Source organism: Phocoena phocoena, chromosome 17, assembly GCF_963924675.1.
Source record: "Phocoena phocoena chromosome 17, mPhoPho1.1, whole genome shotgun sequence".
Lineage (NCBI taxonomy): Eukaryota > Metazoa > Chordata > Mammalia > Artiodactyla > Phocoenidae > Phocoena > Phocoena phocoena.
In genome coordinates this window covers 43,065,182-43,085,091 of record NC_089235.1, presented here as the reverse complement: position 1 = coordinate 43,085,091, position 19,910 = coordinate 43,065,182, and the positions used below count along the sequence as shown (strand labels likewise).

At 41.8% G+C, this 19,910-nt stretch overlaps 1 protein-coding gene, 1 non-coding gene and 1 pseudogene across 2 annotated transcripts; 2 read left to right on the top strand and 1 right to left on the bottom strand.

Moving 5' to 3' along the window:
* The first annotated feature begins 2,151 nt into the window (after positions 1-2,151).
* Positions 2,152-5,343, top strand: RPL30 (ribosomal protein L30). The gene is made up of 4 exons (XM_065895607.1): positions 2,152-2,172; positions 2,433-2,578; positions 4,404-4,534; positions 5,244-5,343. The coding sequence occupies exons 1-4, from the start codon at positions 2,152-2,154 to the stop codon at positions 5,291-5,293; spliced, it is 348 nt and encodes a 115-aa protein (XP_065751679.1). The 3' UTR covers positions 5,294-5,343.
* LOC136137397 (small nucleolar RNA SNORA72) lies at positions 4,934-5,065 on the top strand. Its single transcript, XR_010656732.1, has one exon. It is a non-coding gene; the product is annotated as a small nucleolar RNA SNORA72 (small nucleolar RNA).
* A 13,718-nt stretch (positions 5,344-19,061) lies between the features above and the next one.
* LOC136137399 (small nucleolar RNA SNORA70) lies at positions 19,062-19,169 on the bottom strand (annotated as a pseudogene).
* Positions 19,170-19,910: the final 741 nt, after the last annotated feature.

Here is a 19,910-nt window from a genome sequence, read left to right as displayed (position 1 = left end):
CATGGTTCATATATATGAATGTATGGATGAATGAGTACTTTGGGCTTCCCCGGCTTCCAGTACAAAACCATGGTAAGATCCCTGTGAGAAAGCACCTAAGGCCTTTCTTTAAAATATAGTGAGGACGGGGCTTCCCTGGTGGCGCAGTGGTTGAGAGTCCGCCTGCCGACGCAGGGGACACGGGTTCGTGCCCCGGTCTGGGAAGATCCCACATGCCGCGGAGGGGCTGGGCCCGTGAGCCATGGCCGCTGAGCCTGCGCGTCTGGAGCCTGTGCTCTGCAACGGGAGAGGCCACAACAGTGAGAAGCCCGCGTACCAAAAAAAAAAAAAAAAAATATATATATATATATATATATATATATATATATAAAATGAGGACATTAAGAAAACAAAACAAAATATATATATAGTGAGGACATATATTAAGGACCAGAAATTTGGTATTATAAAATGAAAAGCACCGAGGAAAGTCACCTCAAGTGCTTTAATCATATACTTTCTAAAATGCGGGTAATATCTGGCCTGATTACTTTGAGGGAAAGTAGATATTAAAAAGCATTCAAAGTATAGAGCTCATTATAAAAGTGTAAGGCATCATTAGTTTGTGTCTCTGTCTAAGCATGCATGCCTCAGAACCAACTAGGCTATTTCATTCCTCTCTACTTCTCAAATTTATGTATGAGAATCGTGGAGGCTGCTCATTAACCTCAGATTCCCGGGCCCTACATCCAAAGATTTCTTCCACAGACCTGGATGGGGCCCAGGACTCAGAATTCCAGGTGATTCTGAATCAGGTGATCTGGGAGCCATACTTTGAAAAACACTGCTTTAAGATATAATTGATGTTTCACAAGCTCTATTGAAAACAACCACTTTTTTTTATTAAAAAGGAGCTCTTTACGTAACAATACGTGCTGTAAAATAATACAATGTAAAATAATTCAAGCAGTACTGAAACATACAAAGTAAAAGTAAATGTTCTCTCCTCACCACCTACTCTTATCTCTCATCCAACATACGTTCCGATGATTAGTTTTCCAGACTTGAATTGTCTATGCATATACCAACATATATACTGGTGAAGAATGATGAACATTTGATGTTTCTATTTTTGTTTTGCTATTAAAAATTAATGCTGAAATAAATATACTTATTCTCATGTCTTTGGGCATGAAAATGTAGGATAGATTCCTAAAAGTTGACACACGATGACAGCTTACCTATTGGTCAGATTTTACCTTTATTTGCGTGTGTGTCTGTGTGTGTGTGTGTGTGTGTGTGTGTGTGTGTGTGTTGGTGACTTTTTGTGCCTAATATTTTGAATGATTCGTTACTGATATCTGTATCAAGGTCCAACGTTCACAACAAAAAGATTTTTAATTAGACCTGTTATCACCCCCAGTGAAAATTCGGCTTACAAGTTCCCACTAACACGGCCACAAAAGAGGTGAGTTTAGGGGAGCCAGAGGGGGGCGCCACCGTTCTCTGACAACTTGTACAGGCAACTTGGGTGAGTGCAGGGGAGTGCACGGAGCTTCTTCAGCCCCGGCGGAACCGACGGCAGAGGGTAGACCCGGGAGCTGCGGCACACCCCGGTCCTCCCCGAGTCTCCTCAAGAGCCCCGACTTGGGGCAGAGATGCGCTCAGCGGCGCTAAGACCGAGGTCCAGCCGCCGCCGCCGCCTCTTCTCACCGCTGCTCCCGCCTCACTCTCAGTCGGTTTCTCCAACTCGCGTCCGGTTCCACGTTCCTCAGTCCTCAGCTATGAGCAGCGGCACAACACAGACGGCGAGGTTTACGGCCCGCAGCCGGCAGGTGAACAGCACCAGACAGCTGCCAAAACAATTCGAAGCCCCTAGAGATACCCACATCAGCCCTTCTCTTCTTGCCCCGCCCCTTCCGCTTGTGATTTGCTTCAGCTTCCGGTCACGGGGTCTCAGCCCTGACGTGAAGAGCTTGGCGTTGTGGGATTTCCTTCCTTTCTCGCTCTCCGGCCATCTTGGCGGCTGCAGTGCGTGAGTAGGCTGTTCCGTACCGAGGTTTAGGCCACGCGGGGAGTCCAGGGAGTTGCCGTTTGGAGCTTCGGATCCTAAACTTCCTGTTTTGTCCTCTGTGTTCTAGGCTGGGGGCGTCCCGCGCCTAAGGCAGGAAGATGGTGGCCGCAAAGAAGACGGTGAGTGTAGCAGGCCAGGGCCGGAAGCCTGTTCACATGGAGAGATGAGTCTCGGCCGGGGCGGGCGGGTCCGAGCACAGTGGGCGCGCAGCGTGCCCGCTGGCCTTGTAGGGGTCCAAAATAAACCCGAAGGACTCTCCCAGGGATTTGGGACCCTCTGCGGAGGTTTTATTAAGGGGTTCAGCTTCCAGGAAGGTGGATCCCGTTTTAAGTAGTTACAAACAAGGCCTTCAAGTCCGTGTTACATGTTTGCTTTGTAGAAAAAGTCACTGGAGTCGATCAACTCTAGGCTCCAACTGGTTATGAAAAGTGGAAAGTACGTGCTGGGGTACAAGCAGACTCTGAAAATGATCCGACACGGCAAAGCGAAACTGGTCATCCTCGCCAACAACTGCCCAGCCTTGAGGTAATTGAAAGAACCTGAGTATGTTTGTCGCCCACTGCAAATTGGTCGTGAGCGAATATCCAGGAATGTGAACTTGCAATCTGGGTAGCATAAACTGGGTATCATGTAAAATTTTGTATTACACAGGGACACCTGGAGAATAATTTAATGGTTGTTGATTTTGGGCTCTTGATTTTTCTCCCCCTCATCATATTCTCTCCTCGTATGAGGTTCTCTTTGGGAGAAATGCGTGGCAGAAGGGGTAAAAACCAGAGAACGTCAAAGTTTGAGGGCAGTGCAGAAACATAACTTGTTTGTTTGTCCATGTGTCCTGCCTTTTGGGTCGTTTTTTTTTTTTTTAACTTTAAGATGCTTTAAAAGAGTTTCATTTTATGAACTTGTTGTAGTGTAGGAAAGCTAAGATCAGAGAAGTTCAGGCTGGCCTGTGGAGCTGCAGGTTCCCAGTTCACCCAGTTTTTGCTTGCCTCACTGTTTTGAAACTGAATTTAGTGGGTATTTTATATAAGTTAAAGAAACTTGGACCATGCAGAATATAAGCCGTGTTTTCAGTCCCTTTCCCTTGTTGATTTTCTGTGGTAATATATAACCTCACAGCATTTTATATAGTGTGTGTAGGTAATTGGCAAAGCCTGGAGAGATCTCTTCCATCTCATCCCCTCCCAAACCTTTGGTCTTATTCCAAACCTTTCATGCTTACCTTCTATAGCAGTGCTTTTCAAGCATGAATATGCACACAGTCACGAATGATCTGGTTTAAATGCAATTTCTGATTTAATGTATCTGGATTGGGGCCTGAGATTACGCATTTTTAACAAGCACCTTTTGGCACTACTTGTCTGCGGATGCACACTTGGAGTGAGTAGTGGCAACAGTATATTAGGACTCCCTTCAAATTCGTAAAACCATTCATGTCTACCTACTTAGTGGACACAAAACTGCTAACTCTGGGTAAGTACAAGCATATGGCATCCCTGGTTTTATTGCACTTCCCTTTATTGTGCATCGTAGATACTGTGGGGTGGGTTTTTTTTGTTTGTTTGTTGTTTTTTTTACGAATTGAAGGTTTGTGGCAACCCTGCATTGAATAAGTCTGTAAGTTCCAGTTTTTCAACAGCATTTGCTCACTTCATGTCTATGTCACATTTTGGTAATTCTCGAGATATTTCAGACTTTTTCTCTGTTGTTATGGTGATCACTGATCTTTGATGTTACTACTGCGACTCCCAGAAGGTTCGGATGATAGGCAGCTTTTTAATTAATTTATTTATTTTTGCAATAAAGTATTTTTTAACTAATGTATGTATGTTGGTTTTTTTAGACACAATGTTGTTGCACACTTAATAGGCTATAGTATAAACACAACTTCTGTATGCACTGGGAAACCAAAAAATTCCTGGGACTAGCTTTATTGCAATATTTGATTTATTGCAGTGGTTTGGAATGAATATGCAGTATCTGAGGTATACCCGTAATATTATTCTCCATCTAGGTTTCAGAGCACCAGAGGGTGATAGAAACGGCTTAGAAGTTGTCACGGGAATTTTATAATGTAAAGTGTCTGGCGATAGTAAATGCTAAGTAAATGATAATTTTATTTTGTACTCTACTCTTTTCCACAAGCACAGGTATTTACTGGTTGTCCCATCCCTTGTAAGGGATCCAAGGAAGGATGATTTGTATTGAATAATGGATATGGTAATGTTTCTAAAAGTAATAACTGGCTTACTGTTTGAAGGCCTTACCAACATTAGAACTAATGAGAGAAGTAACATTTAATCTGTGTTACTTGGTATGATATTTATCTACCTTGTTTTGGTTCCCAAAGGAAATCTGAAATAGAGTATTATGCCATGTTGGCCAAAACTGGTGTCCATCACTACAGTGGCAATAATATTGAATTGGGCACAGCGTGTGGAAAATACTACAGAGTATGCACACTTGCTATCATTGATCCAGGTATGCTTTTTAAATCATAAAGTAATTCTTTTCCTTTATGATGTAATACAAGTATTTCTTGCTCTACAAATGTCTTTAGTTTCTAAGTTCAGATGTTGAGGATTTGGATACAGCAAGGGATATCCTGTAATTTTATTTTACAGAGAATTGATAATGAATGTCAGTACAGAATTACCTTTTTATAAATGAAATTCTCTTTACTTTGAGATCATGAGTTTCATTTCATGCAGCACCTAAGAAATGATGACTTCAGGGCCTTGGTAAAAGGTGAAATTATAAAGGGACAGAAAAATCAGGTGAAACGGTAGAAAAAAGGAACGTTTACTGGCTGCCTGAGAACAGATGGATAAAATCATGTCATGTTTTGAACTTACGAATTTTTAATTAATTCATAAAATACTGCGAATATTCTCGCTGTTCTGATGTTGTAATAATCAGGGCAGGCTAAACATTCGCTATATTAAGACCATGCATGTGTCCCCGGACCTAGTTCTTTTCCTAGGTCTGGTTTTATAAATGCTGGTGATAAACTAAGTCTGATTTACATGATGAATCTTATGTGGGAAATGTCTGTGACTCTGGGTATCCTATCAACCTTGAGAAATGGTAGCACAGCTAGTGTAATAACTTTTGAAGATAACAATTGCTAATTTGATGATTACCTGTTGACATTAAATGAATTGTAAAATTATTGTGTTTTATTTTCTAGGTGATTCTGATATCATTAGAAGCATGCCAGAACAGACTGGTGAAAAGTAAATCATGCACAATTTTTCTTTAATAAAACTGGCCAGAGCTTGTTTTAAAAATACTGTATTCATTTCAGTCATTTTTTAAAATTTCTTTTTGTTTCAGTGTACCTTCCTGAAGCTAGGATTAGAGGGCATGGGGCAGCTAGATATATTGGCAAGACTTCCCAGACATTGCTGTTTCTTTCCCTGTTATTGTAAAGGGAGCGCACTGAGTTCTTTTCCTGTACTAAATTTTTAAGAGACTTATTAATTTTCATCATTTTCAGTCTCGGGTTATTGTTCTTTTATATTTGAGTATGTCAGAGGCAGCAAGGTTCCATACCCAGAATCTAACCAGAATTGCAATTTACAGTCCAGCTTAAATCCACCAAATCTGAGTAGCAAAGAGTATTAAGTGAAGTATGTTCCTTCCACCCCAAAATTTTCACAGGCTGAGAGAAGTTCTGTTTAATGAAGCAAGGTCTTACCGAAGGATGTGCAGTGGTTAGGGTAGAAGAAATGTACTTGGACAACTTAAGAATATTCCTAGATCTTCAATAGTGTTAATTCCACAGTTTTGCAAAGTGTGTTTTATATAATTATAGTCCTAAAAGATATACTGTGAGGTAGGTTTGGTGTTCAGATTTTGGGGAAACTGCATACTACATCTCCCAAGTATGTCCTATGTAAACCTTTTCCCACATTTAATAATATCCTTTGGAACATTCAAAGGAGTTAACTTGGGGGAAGAATGTTGACTTAGATTTACAGAGCTGAATATTGTTGTTAGGGTATACCCTGCACAATTTGTGTTGGGTTCTAAGGTTGCAGAAGTGTCAGAAATGTCTTTTGGTCTTCAGAATCAATCAACTTGGGTAGGCAGTTTTTGGTGGTAGAGGAATGATCCATAGGAGATGTGGATGCCTTCAGTACACTATCCAGGAAATATTTACTGAACTTGGAGTCAGAAGGCTACCTCTTAATAGTTATGTAACAGCCATGGGTGGGTCAAATTCCTACTTCCACAGGTGAGGGAATTGGTTTCTTTCAAGCTAGATGTTGCATGATTTTAGTTTGTATCTGAAGTTAATCTAAGGTTGTGGGTATAATTTGGAGAGTGGCCATTATTAACTAGAGTTTTCTTACCAGTTCATTTACTCAAATTTTCTCGATTAGGGAGTACTACTGACATTTTTTGATAGAACGGTTCTTTGTTGTGGAGGATTGTGGATACTGCTTGATATTTCTCATTCCTGGTTTTCCTTCCATGTTATTGTAACAACACCCCCAAGCGTCACCACGTTTTCACAGCATCTCTTGGTTAAGAGCCACAGTTATAAAATCTTTATCTCTGATAAGAATTCCTTGGTCAGACTACTGCTGATTTCCAATGCTGTTAGTCTATTTCCATGGTCATTGAAATGTTTGTCTTTTGGTTAAGGAAGTTTGTGTGATTATTACTTACTTGGTCAGTTTCTTCTTTCAAATTGACCTTTCATGCTATTTTGTTTTGTTTTTTGGGGGTTTTTTTTTTGGCTGCGTTGGGTTTTCATTGCTGTGCACGGGCTTTCTCTGGTGCGGTGAGTGGGGGCTACTCTTCATCGCGGTGTGTGGGCTTCTCGTTGTGGTGGCTTCTCGTTGCAGAACATGGGCTCTAGGCGCGGGCTTTAGTAGTTGTGGCTCACAGGCTCTAGAATGCAGGCTCAGTAATTGTGGTGCATGGGCTTAGTTACTCTGGCATGTGGGATCTTCCCAGACCAGGGCTCAAACCTGTGACCCCTGTATTGGCAGGCGGATTCTTAACCACTGCGCCACCAAGGTTGACTAGTTCCAATTAATTTCTTAAGGTTTGGGTGGTACCCGAAGAATACAATATTGTGACTACCAGTGTACCATTTCTTTGTAAAGGTTCTGTTGCATGACTTTGGCTGTAGGCATTTTGGAATTATGGTTTTTGGAAAAATAATTTCTAGGACCTTCTAGGTAGTGTTAATATGCTGTAAGACCATTTGGATTTTACCTTGATATGTGGCTTTTATGCAATCATTGTTTCAGCAGAAAGTTTAAAGTTCAGAGGAAAGGAGTTTAGAACTAGTAGATGGGAAACATACCTCATTCATTCTGGCCTAGGGCAACTGTGGTGAAGTGCCATTAAAGTGCTGCCAGAATTGGAGACAATAAGGTCTAAGGTGGCATTTTAAAATACATTTTTCAGATTATGATGAAAGTACAGTAAGTCCCCTGCATATGAACGAGTTCTGAGAATGTGTTCCTAAGTCCTATTTATTTGTAAGTCCAACAAAGTTAGCCTAGGTACCCAACTAACACAATCGGCTATATAGTACTGTACTGTAATAGGTTTATAATACTTTTCACACAAATAAAAAAAAAACATTTTTAATCTTACAGTACAGTACCTTGGAAAGTACAATAGTACAGTACAACAGCTGGCACACAGGGCAGGTTCGCATCTTTGAAAGTTCACAACTTGAAGGTTCGTATGTAGGGGACTTACAGTAATGTGTTTGGCCGGGAAGCTCTAATATGCAAGGATTGCAGGAAATTCCAGTCAATTGGACTTAATCCATACTTAATGCTGAACTGTTTTTAGGCCTAGAAATAGGAAGGTCCCAAAGAAGAGTTTGGATATCGTGGAGTATGTTAATTGCAATCGATATGATATGGAAGCAGCAGCAAAAGGTATATAGAGAAGAAAGAAAACTTCAGGCTGGTAGCAAATGCTGTTAGTTGGGCCTTCTAGATGATGATCATCTAGTTCGTAGAAAACAGTTCTCTTTGATTTCTTGCAGCTCTTCCAGCTACCCCTTAGACTTGGCACTCCCTCTGCTTTCAGTGGCATCATGTTTCTTTCCCTCTTCCCTCGTTGATAGGTCTTGAACATCTTGTACATTTACCATTTATTATATTTACTATCTCCTACCTATTTGCTTCAAAAGATAATGTAGGGGCTTCCCTGGTGGCGCAGTGGTTGAGAGTCCTCCTGCCGATGCAGGGCATACAGGTTCGTGCCCTGGTCCAGGAAGATCCTACATGCTGCGGAGCGGCTGGGCCTGTGAGCCGTGGCCGCTGAGCCTGCGTGTCCGGAGCCTGTGCTCCGCAACGGTAGTGGCCACGACAGTGAGAGGCCCACGTTCCACCAAAAAAAAAAAAAAAAAAAAAGATAATGTAGGAGTGGGAGTCTGCCAAAGTACTCTCCTCAGGTAAGATAAGCAAAGCAAATCCATTTAACATACAGTTAAAAGTATCATCCTTGTGTGCAGTACTCTTGGCTACTGAAGAGTAAAAACATAGTATCTAACGTAACATGTAAGTACTGTACGTGTTAACCCATTCAATCCTATGACAATCCAATGAGGTAGTACTTTTTTATTGAACTATAGTTGATTTACAATATTGTGTTAATTTCTACTGTATAGCAGAGTGATTCATTTAAACATACACATCTTTTTTATATTCTTTTCTATTACAGTTTATCAGGATATTGAATATAGTTCCCTGTGCTATACAGTAGGTCCTTGTTTATCCACCCTATATATAATAGTTTGCATCTGCTAACCTCAACCTCTCACTCCATCCCTCCCTGACCCCACCCTCCCTTGGCAACCACAAGTCTGTTCTCTGAGTCTGTTTCTGTTTCATAGGTAAGTTCATTTGTGTCACAGATAAGATTCCACATTTAAATGATAACATACGGTATTTGTCTTTCTGACTTCACTTAGTATGATAATTTCTAGGTCCATCCATGTTGCTGCAAATGGCATTTCATTCTTTTTTACGGCTGAGTAGTATTCTATTGTATATATGTACCACATCTTTATCCATTCATCTGTTGATGGACACTTAAGTGTTTCCGTGTGTTGGCTATTGTAAATAGTGCTGCTGTGAACATAGGAGTACATGTATCTCTTTGAATTATTATTTTGGCTGCAATGGGTCGTTGCACGCAGGCTTTCTCTAGTTGCGGCGAGTGGGGCCTACTCTGCATTGTGGTGTGCGGTCTTCTCATTGCAGTGGCTTCTCTTGTGGAGCACAGGCTCTAGGTGCACAGGTTTCAGTAGTTGTGGTTCACAGGCTCTGGAGCACAGGCTCAGTAGTTGTGGCGCACAGGCATAGTTGCTCTGTGGCATGTGGGATCTTCCCAGGCCAGGGCTCAAACCTGTGTCCCCTGCATTGGCAGGCAGACTCTTAACCGCTGTGGCACCAGGGAAGTCCTGAATTATAGTTTTGTTTGAATATATGCCCAGGAGTGGGATTGTTGGGTCATATGGCAACTCTTTTTTAGTTTTTTCAGGAACATCCATACTGATCTCCATAGTGGCTACACCAATTTACATTCCCACCAACAGTGTAGGAGGGTTCCCTTTTCTCCACACCCTCTCCAGCATTTATTATTGTTATTTGTAGACTTTTAATTGTGGCCATTCTGACCGTTGTGAGGTGGTAGATACTTCACTAGTTTTCATTTGCATGTCTATAACAATCAGCAGTATTGAGCATCTCTTCATGTGCCTGTTGGCCGTCTGTATGTCTTCCTTGGAGAAATGGCTATTTTGGTTTTCTGCCCATTTTTTGATTGTGTTTTTTTGATACTGAGTTGTATGAGCTGTTTGTATATTTTGGAAATTAAGCCCTTGTCAGTCATATCATTTGCAAATATTTTCCCCCAGTTCATGGATTGTCTTTTTTTTTTTTTTTTTTTTGCGCTACGCGGGCCTCTCACTGTTGTGGCCTCTCCCGTTGCGGAGCACAGGCTCCAGATGCGCAGGCTCAGCGGCCATGGCTCACGGGCCCAGCCGCTCTGTGGCATGTGGGATCCTCCCGGACCGGGGCACGAACCTGTGTTCCCTGCAACGGCAGGTGGACTCTCAGCCACTGTGCCACCAGTGGCTTTTTGTTTTGTTTATGGTTTCCTTTGTGCAAAAGCTTATAAGTTTGATTAGTTCTCATTTATTTTTGCTTTTATTTCTGTTGCCTTGGGAAACTGACTATGTCAGAGAGTATTTTGCCTAAGTTCTCTTCTAGAAGTTTTGTGGTGTCATGTCTTATATTTAAGTCTTTAAGCCATTTTGAGTTTATTGTAGTGTATGGTGTGAGGGTGTGTTCTAACTTCATTGATTTACATGTGGCTGTCCAACATTCCCAGCACCACTTGCTGAAGAAATTCTTTTCCCCATTGTATATTCTTGCCTCTTTTGTTGAAGATTAATTGACCATAGGTTTGTGGGTTTATTTCTGGGCTCTCTGTGCTGTTCCATTGATCCATATGTCTGTTTTTGTGCCAATACCATGCTGTTTTGATTACCATAGCTTTGTAGTATTGTCTGAAATCTGGGCGGGTTATGCCTCCTGCTTCGTTCTTTTTCCTTAGGATTGCTTTGGCAATTCTGGGTCTTTGTGGTGCCATATAAATTTTAGGATTACTTGTTGTAGTTCTGTGAAAAATGTCATGGCTAATTTGATAGGGATTACATTAAATCTGTAAATTGCTTTGGGTAGTATGGCCATTTTAACAACATTAATTCTTGCAATCCAAGAACATGGTATATCTTTCCATTTCTTTGAATCATCTTCAGTTTCTTTTATTAATGTTTTATAGTTCTCAGCATGTAAGTCTTTTCACCTCAGTTAGGTTTATTCCTGAGTATTTTATTTTTTTGGATGTGATTTTAGGAGGAACTGGTTTTTTTACTTTCCCTTTCTGATTTTTCATTGTTAGTGTAAAGAAATGCAACCAATTTCTGTATGTTTGCTCTATCCGGCTACTTTGCTGAATTCGTTTATCAGTTCTAGTAGTTTTGTGTAGAGTTTTTAGGGTTTTCTATATATGGTATCATGTCATCTGCCTATAGTGGCAATTTTACCTGTTCCCTTCCAACTTGAATACCTTTATTTATTTTGTTTGATTGCTGTGGCTAGGACTTCCTATACTGTGTTGGATAGAAGTGGTGAGAGTGGGCATCCTTGTCATGTTCTACATTTTAGCAGGAAGGCTTTACCTTGTCATCATTGAGTATTATATTGGGTATGAGTTTGTCATAAATAGCTTATTTATGTTGTGACATATTCCCTCTATATCTCTTGGTAAGAGTTTTTATCATGAATGGATGTTGAATTTTATCAAATGGTTTTTCTGTATCTGTTGAGATGATCATGTGTTTTTTGTCTTCTTTCATTGATGTGGTATATCACATTGATTGATTTGTGTATGTTGAACCATCCATGTGACCCTGAGATGAATCCAACTTGGTCCTTGTTTATGTGGTGTCGGATTCAGTTTGCTAATGTTTTGTTGAGAATATTTACATCTGTATTCATCAAAGATACTGGCCTGTAATTTTCTTTTTTGGTAGTGTCTTTGTCTGATTTTGGTGTCAGGGTTATGGTGGGTTCATAGAATGTCTTTGGGAGTGTTCCCTCCTGTTCAGTCTTTTGGAAGAAGAGTTCAAGAAGGATTGGTAAGTTCCTTGTGTGTTCGGTGGAATTCACCTGTGAAGCTATCTGGTCCTGGACTTTTGTCTGTAGGCAATTTTTTTTTTAACAGGTTCTATTTCATGTCTAGTGATCAGTCTGTTCAATTTCTTTTTTTAATTTTTATTTATTTATTTATTTATTTATTTTTGCGGTACACGGACCTCTCACTGTTGTGGCCTCTCCCGTCGCGGAGCACAGGCTCCGGACGTACGGGCCCAGCCGCTCCGCGGCATGTGGGGTCCTCCTGGACCAGGGCACGAACCCGTGTCCCCTGCATTGGCAGGCGGACTCTCAACCACTGTGCCACCAGGGAAGCCCCAAATTTCTTTTTTTTTAAATTTCATTGCTTTGTGCAGGCTTTCTGTAGTTGCAGTGAGCGATGGCTATTCTTCGTTGCGGTGCGTGGGCTTCTCATTGCAGTGTCTTCTCTTGTTGTAGAGCACAGGCTCTAGGTGCGTGAGCTTCAGTAGCTGTGGCTCATGGGCTCCAGAGTGCAGGCTCATTAGTTGTGGCACGGGCTTAGTTGCTCTGCGGCATGTGGGATCTTCCTGGACCAGGGCTTCGAACCTGTGTCCTCCACATTAGCAGGCAGATTCTTAACCACTGCGCCACCAGGGAAATCCCAGTTTATTTATTCTCGATTCAGTTATGGTGGGCTGTATGTTTCCAGAAACTTGTTTGTTTCTTCCAGGTTGTCATATTTGTTGGCATATAATTCTTCATAGTATTCTCTCAGAGTTTTTTGTATTTCGGCCGTATCGGTTGCTATTTCTTTTTTCGTTGCTTATTTTGTTTGTTTGGGTCCTTTTTCTTCTTGGTGAGCTTGGCCAGAGGTTTGTCAGTTTTTGTTTACCCTTTAAAAAAAACTAGCTCTTGTTTTTATTTTTTTTTTCTATTTTTAAAACATCCTTTATTTAGCACCTCTATGATCTTTATTATTTCCTTCCTTCTGTCATCTTTAGGTTTTGTTTGGTCTTTTTCTAATTCTTTTAGGTGGTAGGTTAGGTTGTTTGAGATTTTTCTTGTTTTTTAAGGAAGGCCTATATCACTGTGAACTTCCCTCTAAGAGCTGTTTTTGCTGCATTCCATACATTTTGTATGGTTGTGCTTTCATTGTCATTTGTCTCAAATTTTATTTATTTATTTATTTATGTCTGTGTTGGGTCTTTGTTGCTGTGCGGGCTTTCTCTCTAGTTGCGGTGGGCAGGGGCTACTCTTAATTGTGTTGTGCGGGCTCCTCACAGCGGCAGCCCCTCCCGTTGCAGAGCACGGGCTCTAGGTGCGCGGGCTCAGCAGTTGTGCCTCGCAGGTTCTAGAGTGCAGGCTCTGTAGTTGTGGCACACAGGCTTAGTTGGTCTGCGGCATGTGGGATCTTCCCGGATCAGGGCTCGAACCTGTGTCCCCTGCATTGGCAGGCGGACTCTTAACCACTGCGCCACCAGGGAAGTCCTGTCTCAAATTTTTAATTTCCTCTTTGATTTCATCGTTGACCCATAGGTTTTTTAGTAGCGTGTTTTAGTCTCCATGTAATAATTTTTTTTCTCATTTCTGTTTCTGTGGTTGATTTCCAGTTTCATGCCCTTGTGGTCAGAAAAGATACTCAAATAATTTCTATAGTCTTAAATTTGTTGAGGCTCATTTTGTGCCCTAATATGTGGTCAATCCTAGAGAATGTTCCAAGTGTCTTGAAAATAATGTGTATTCTGGTTTTCTTGGATATAATGTCCTGGAAGTATCAATTAAGTCTAAATGTTCTATTGTATCATTTAGGATCTCTGTTGACTTATTGATTTTCTGTTTAGAAGATCTGTCCATTGATGTGATTGGGTGTTAAAAGTCTCCTACTATTATTGTATTCCTTTCAGTTTCTCCCTTTATGTCTGTTAGTATTTGTTTTATGTATTTGGGTGCTCCTATGTTGGGTGCATATATGTTGACAAGTGTAATATCCTCTTCTTGTGTTGATCCTTTTATCATTATATGGTGTCTTTCTCTATGGTCTTTGTTTCAAAGTCTATTTTGTCTGATATGAGCATTGTGACCCCCTCTTTCTAGTCATTTCCATTTGAGTGAAATATATTTTTGCATCCCCTCACTTTTCAGTCTGTGTCCTAAAGTGGGTCTCTTGTAGGCAGCATGTTGTAGCCTCTTTTTTTTTTTTAACCAGTCTGCCACTCTGTCTTTTGATTGGAGCATTTAGTCCATTGACATTTAAGGTAATTATTGATAGGTATGTATTTATGGCCATTTTAAACCCTGTTTCCCAGTTGATTCTCTATTTCTTCTTTGTTTCTTTTTTTGTTTTTCCTTTTGTGGTTTGATGAGTTCATTTTATATTGTGCTTTTGTTCTCTTTTAAAAAAAAATTATTTTCAGCTGCGTTGGGTCTTCGTTGCTGCGCACTAGCTTTCTCTAGTGGCAGCAAGTGGGGACTATTCTTTGTTGCGGGGCATGGGCTTCTCATTGTGGTGGCTTCTGTTGCGGAGCATGGGCTCTAGGAGCGTGGGCTTCAGTAGTTGTGGCACGTGGGCTCAATAGTTGTGACTTGCGGGCTCTAGAGCACAGGCTCAGTAGTTGTGGCGCACGGGCTTAGTTGCTCCGCGGCATGTGGGATCTTCCCAGACCAGGGCTTGAACCTGTGTCCTCTGTGTTGGCAGGCAGATTCTTAACCACTGCACCACCAGGGAAGCCCTGTTCTCTTTTTGGTTTTTGTGAATCTGTTATATGGTTTTGATTTGTGGTTACGCTGTTTTTCAAGTATGTTAACCCCTTCCTTTATGTGCTTTAGACAATATTCATATATGCTCAGACAACTTTCTAAGAAAACCCTACATTTTCTTACTCTTCTCCACATCTCATGATTTTGAGGTCTTCTTTTACATCTTCATGTTTATCCTTTTGCTGTTTATTGTGGTTATCACTGCTTTGACAAAATTTTTTTTTTCTTTTAATCTGTATACTGGCTTATTTTCTCTTTCCTGTAGCTTCTTGCTTCTTTTCTATTTAGAGAAGACCTTACAGTATTTCTTTCAGGATAGTTTTTTTTTTTTTTTGAGCATTTAAAAAAATATTCAGCTGCACCAGGTCTTGGTTGCAGCATGCAAACTCTTCATTGCAGCATGTGGGATCTAGTTCCCTGACCAAAGGATCCAACGCGGCCCCCTGCATTGGGAGCGAGTAGTCTTAGCCACTGCACCACCAGGGAAGTCCCTAGGATAGGTTTAGTATTGCTGTATTCTTTTAGTTTTTGCCTGTCAGGGAAATTCTTTCTCTCTCCTATTCTAGATGATAATCTTGCTGAGTAGAGTATCCTAGGTTGCATATTTTTCCCTTTCAGGACTTAACTGAATATATCTTGCCACTCCCTTCAGGTCTGTAAGGTTTCTCTAGAGAAATCAGCAAGAGGGTTCCCTTGTAATTAACTCTTTGTTTTTCTCTTGCTGCCTTTAGAATCCTCTTTTTATCTTTAACTTTTGCCAGTTGAATTATATGTCTTGGTGTAGGTCTGTTTGGGTTTTCATCTTGTTTGGGACCCTCCGTACCTGGATATCTGTTTCCTTTCTAGGTTTGGGAGGTTTTTAGCCATAAGTTCTTCAAATACATTTTCGATCCCCTTTTCTCTTTCTTCTCCTTCTGGAATTCCTATTATGCATAGATTGGCACGCTTTATATTATCCCATAGGTCTCTTATATTGCTTCCTTTTTTTTTTTTTTCCATTTGGCCTTCTGACTGCTGTTCTGATTGGGTGATTTCTATTATTCTGTCTTGGTTCTTCTGCACTATTCAATCTGCTGTTCACTGCCTTTAGCTCTCATCTCTGCAGATGAGTTTTCTAATTTTTCTTGGCTCCTCTTTAGTTTCTAGTTCCTTTTTACAGTAATCTGTATCTCTATTGATAGCCTTTCTTAATTCCTTCAGTATTTTCATTATCTATTTTTTGAACTTGGTGTCTATCAGACTGAAGAGATCTGTTTGTTCTTTCAAAGGGGAGTTCTCTTGATATTTTAACTGGGGGTCATTCCTCTGCTTTATTTTATTTGTATTTCTCTTACTCTGAGTTTAGGAGAAACATTCATCTACTGTGATCTTGGAGGGCTATGTAGGAGCGTCCCTGTGTAGACTGCATGCATTTAATATTTTTGGTGCAAGGGCTATGTTTAGTATGGATGCCTGCCACCTCTTTCCTCAGTGTGTCCTGGCCCTTATCTCCTTGATAAGGGGGTGTGACTGGTGGTGTGACCAGCGCCCGCACCGCACCGGATGTTAAGTGGGGCCTTCTTTTTGCTCTTTGGTTGTTATAACCCTGTCAGGGACAGTATCTGCTCCCTAGTTGTTGGAGTAGAAGCCCCCAGATCTGTTTCTGAGTTGTACTTCTGAGCTGCGGTGCGAGGTAGGTGGGATTGAAGTGCTCCCACTGGGAGAAGAGCCACTGAGTATTCCTCCACCAGAGCTGTCTGCCTGGGAGTGCGCTCTATTGTTAACCTGTCATCCTTTTGTGCGGGCTCACAGAGTACACTGTTGGCACTGCCATCTGTCCTGCCTCAACCGTAGGAGTGCTGGCAACTGGCTCTGGTACCCCTGAGGTGGTGTTTTCACAAGGCCACCAGCACAGATCCACCGAAGTCAGGTCCCAGGACTGCAGTAGTCTCGCACCTGGACCCTCTGTGGAAGCTATGGAGGCAGCCCAGACCTGTCCCAGCCATGGGGGCACCCGTTTATGGCTCCACGTCCCGTAGTGCTGAGTTTACAAAGCTGGAGGTGGAGGTGTAAACCCGCGTCTCACGCAGCCCTGAGGAGAGGTTTAGCCCTGCTTCCTAAGTTGCACAGCCTCCGGCACCTGATCCCGGAGGCCGCTTGGGCAGTGGCTGGTGCACAGAGGAAAGAAGCTGCCACACTGGGCCCTGCCCCTTCCTTCGTGCACTGCTTAACAGTGGCGCTTTGCCTCTATGGTGGGCCTGGGCTTCTGTGTACACCTCTGCTTACCGCGCTCCAGCCCCTTTGGGCTGTCTCCACACGGCCAACCCCAATCCTCTCCCCAGGTCTGTCCTCTAAACGCAAGTTTCAGCACCCAGCCCCCACGTGTACCCACGGGCGTGGGCGTCTCAGGCTGGGGAGCACGGAGAGGTGGCACGTGGTTGTGCTCCCATCTGAGCCGCTGATTCCTCTTCACAGCTCCTTCCCAGGGTCGCAGGTCCCATCCCGCTTCCCCCACCCCCGCCTCGTCCTACACAGGTTCACGGGGAGATCTTTCTTGTCCTTTCAGGTGTTTAAGGTGGTCTGCTAGTGCTCAGTAGGTATTCTGTGAGAATACATACGTAGATGTATTTTTGGTGTATTTGTGGAGGTGAGTTCCATGTCCTTATACTCCGCCGTCTTGATTAGAGCCCTGAGATAGTACTGTTTGACGGATGAGGAAATCAAGGCTTGGAAAGGTCACACAAATAATGAAACTGGAAAGCAAAACTTTTATACCTGATATGTACACAGAGCAAAACAAGGAAAATGGAGAACCATTTCAAATTTTAGACAATATTCAAGTTAAATATTTTAGATTAATATGTAAATTTGATGGACTGGTTGGAGGTTTTGTCTCCCACGAAGGCATTTTCCTTCCCAAGTTGGAGAAAGTTGAAACATGTATTTAATAGCTAAAGTGTGTGGCAGTGGTGGCTGTGTGTTTGTGTGCACACAGTCTAGAGCCACTAGAGGGAGCCAGGACTCAACAGAAGACAGATTTGCACCAGCTGGAAGCAATGCCTAAACTCTGATTACATCTCAAAAGGTAATGCCAACCCAAATCAGCACTTCTAATGAAAACCTGTTTTCAGGATCACTCGGAGGACTCAAATATGAATATAAATTGAAGGCTTAATACTTCGAATCACAACTCTTATGCTTGGAAAGAATTAGATGATTTCCAGATAGGATTGTAGCCCAGGAGATGTTCTTCCTAGTTTAGCACACTGCCCTTTGGGAGGAATTTTGATGGGAACACTTGTCTTGAAGTATTTAAACATAAGCCTATTTAAGGTGTTTTGTTTGTAAAAGCATCATTTGGCCTCAAAAATACAGTAGCTTCCATAGGATGGATGTCATTGGGGGTGGGGGGGTCTTCATTTCTTAAAGAAGCTGCCACTTGTATTTTCTTGATCCTGTAAGTGCCTTGAACTGATAGATTTGAAGTCTCCTTCGACTCTATCCCAATCCCCACTTCCTTGTTTTCCCAGGGACAACACCACTCTTCTGTGTACCCTTCTGGAACATATTTTGTACTTAAATGTACATATTTATGTATCTTTGAACAACTAGCAGTGTAGTTTGTTTTTTTTTCATTTACTGAAATGGTATGCTAAACACAGTTTGCCATTGACTTTAAATTCATCATTGTTTTTGAGTTTTACCGTGTATACATGTAGACAATACGTTTCTTTTAATTTTTTATTTTTTCATTTGTTTTTGGCTGCGCTGGGTCTTTGTTGCTGCGTGCGGGCTTTCTCTAGTCGCGGCGAGCGGGGGCTACTCTTCGTTGCTGTGCGCAGCCTTCTCATCGTGGCTTCTATTGCAGAGCACGGGCTCTAGGCATGCGGGCTTCAGTGGTGTGGCTCACGGGCTCTATAGAGTGCAGGTTCAGTAGTTGTGGCGCACGGGCTTAGTTGCTCCACAGCATGTGGGATCTTCCCGGACCAGGGCTCGAACCTGTGTCCCTTGCATTGGCAGGCAGATTCTTAACCACTGTGCCACCAGGGAAGCCCAATACATTCTTTTAAATATTGCATAGTAGTATTTCTGAGGTATGCCACAATTTATCAGTTCCCTCTCTGAAGATGATTAGGTTATTTGTAATTTGTTAACTTTTATCAACTCGAGTAACATTCTTTTTCTTTTTGGACAAGAAAGTAGGATTTATTGGTGGGCACGAGTAAGGAGGGGACAGCGCCAAGGCTCTCATGCGTGCAGGGCCTGCCATTTGTCCAGAGAGCCACGATTAGGGATGTATTTGACCCCACAGGCCCCGGGATGAGCCAATTTTCTGCCACCATGTTTTCAAATTCATCTGCATTAAACTTAGTGAATCCCCACTTCTTGGAGATACAGATCTTCTGGCGGCCAGGGAACTTGAACTTGGCCTTGCGCAGTGTCTCAATCACATGTTCCTTATTCTGCAGCTTGGTGCTGATGGACATTATGATTTGGCCAATGTGGACCCTGGCCACTGTGCCCTGGCGCTTTCCAAAGGTACCGTGCATACCTGTCTGGAGCCTAGACTGGGGACAGCATGCCAGTCATTAATGTACACTGGAAAGGGCTGTCTCCAAGGTCCCTTAGGGCAACCCGTATAGGCAACAGGCTGCATACACTACCGAGGAGGCTAAAATCATCTAGTTAGATACCTGTAACTGCAGTAGCTAGAGTACAGGGTAGGGCTGCATTTTCAGTTTTACTAGGTGTTGATAGATTATACTCCAGAGGCTGCCCATTTGTGTTCTCAACAGCAGTGTACAAGAGCCCCGTATTTTCACATCTTTACCAATGCTATAGTCAGACATGCTAACTTGCCAAGCTGATTGTTTTAACCTGCGTTTTCCTGATTATCGGTGAGATTCAACATTTTTTTCATGTGTTTTAGCCATTTCTCATGTATTACATACCTTGCATTTAAGTTAAACTTAGAATTTTACACAGTACCATTCTCTGAAGTGAATTTTAATATTGTATTAAAAAATCTAACTTGTTACACGATACATATGTTCTATGACTTTATGTATACATCCATATACATATATCAAGGTAAAGTCCAATACAAAAAAAAAATAGTTTTCCCATGGCCAGTGTTCTACGGAAGTAAGACTGTGCAAACTTTATTTTGGAGTCAAATAAGATTGCAACACTAAGGCAGAACAAGGCAAAAGCAAATGTGTCCACAGTATATTACAGAATATCTTGCATAGCTTATTTGTTCTCACTTGATAAACTCATTTTAGGATTCTGAAAGATTTTCTTTTCTCAATGAATTTATACAAGTTAGTGTGTACTTTTTGCCTTTGCTCTATAGCAAACCAGCTTTCTCAGTACTAGTTATGTTTTAGTTTACAACCTTATAGAATTAATGATAGCTTGAGCTTTTGGGGCTCTGAACTGTTTCACTGTAATCC

What these genes read in the sequence shown, in the direction of transcription:
- RPL30 (XM_065895607.1), top strand. Translation starts at nt 2,152, where the DNA reads ATGGTGGCCGCAAAGAAGACG. An exon ending in TGGTGGCCGCAAAGAAGACG is followed by an intron (nt 2,173 to 2,432) that starts GTGAGTGTAGCA and finishes TTTGCTTTGTAG; the next exon opens with AAAAAGTCACTGGAGTCGAT. An exon ending in AACAACTGCCCAGCCTTGAG is followed by an intron (nt 2,579 to 4,403) that starts GTAATTGAAAGA and finishes TGGTTCCCAAAG; the next exon opens with GAAATCTGAAATAGAGTATT.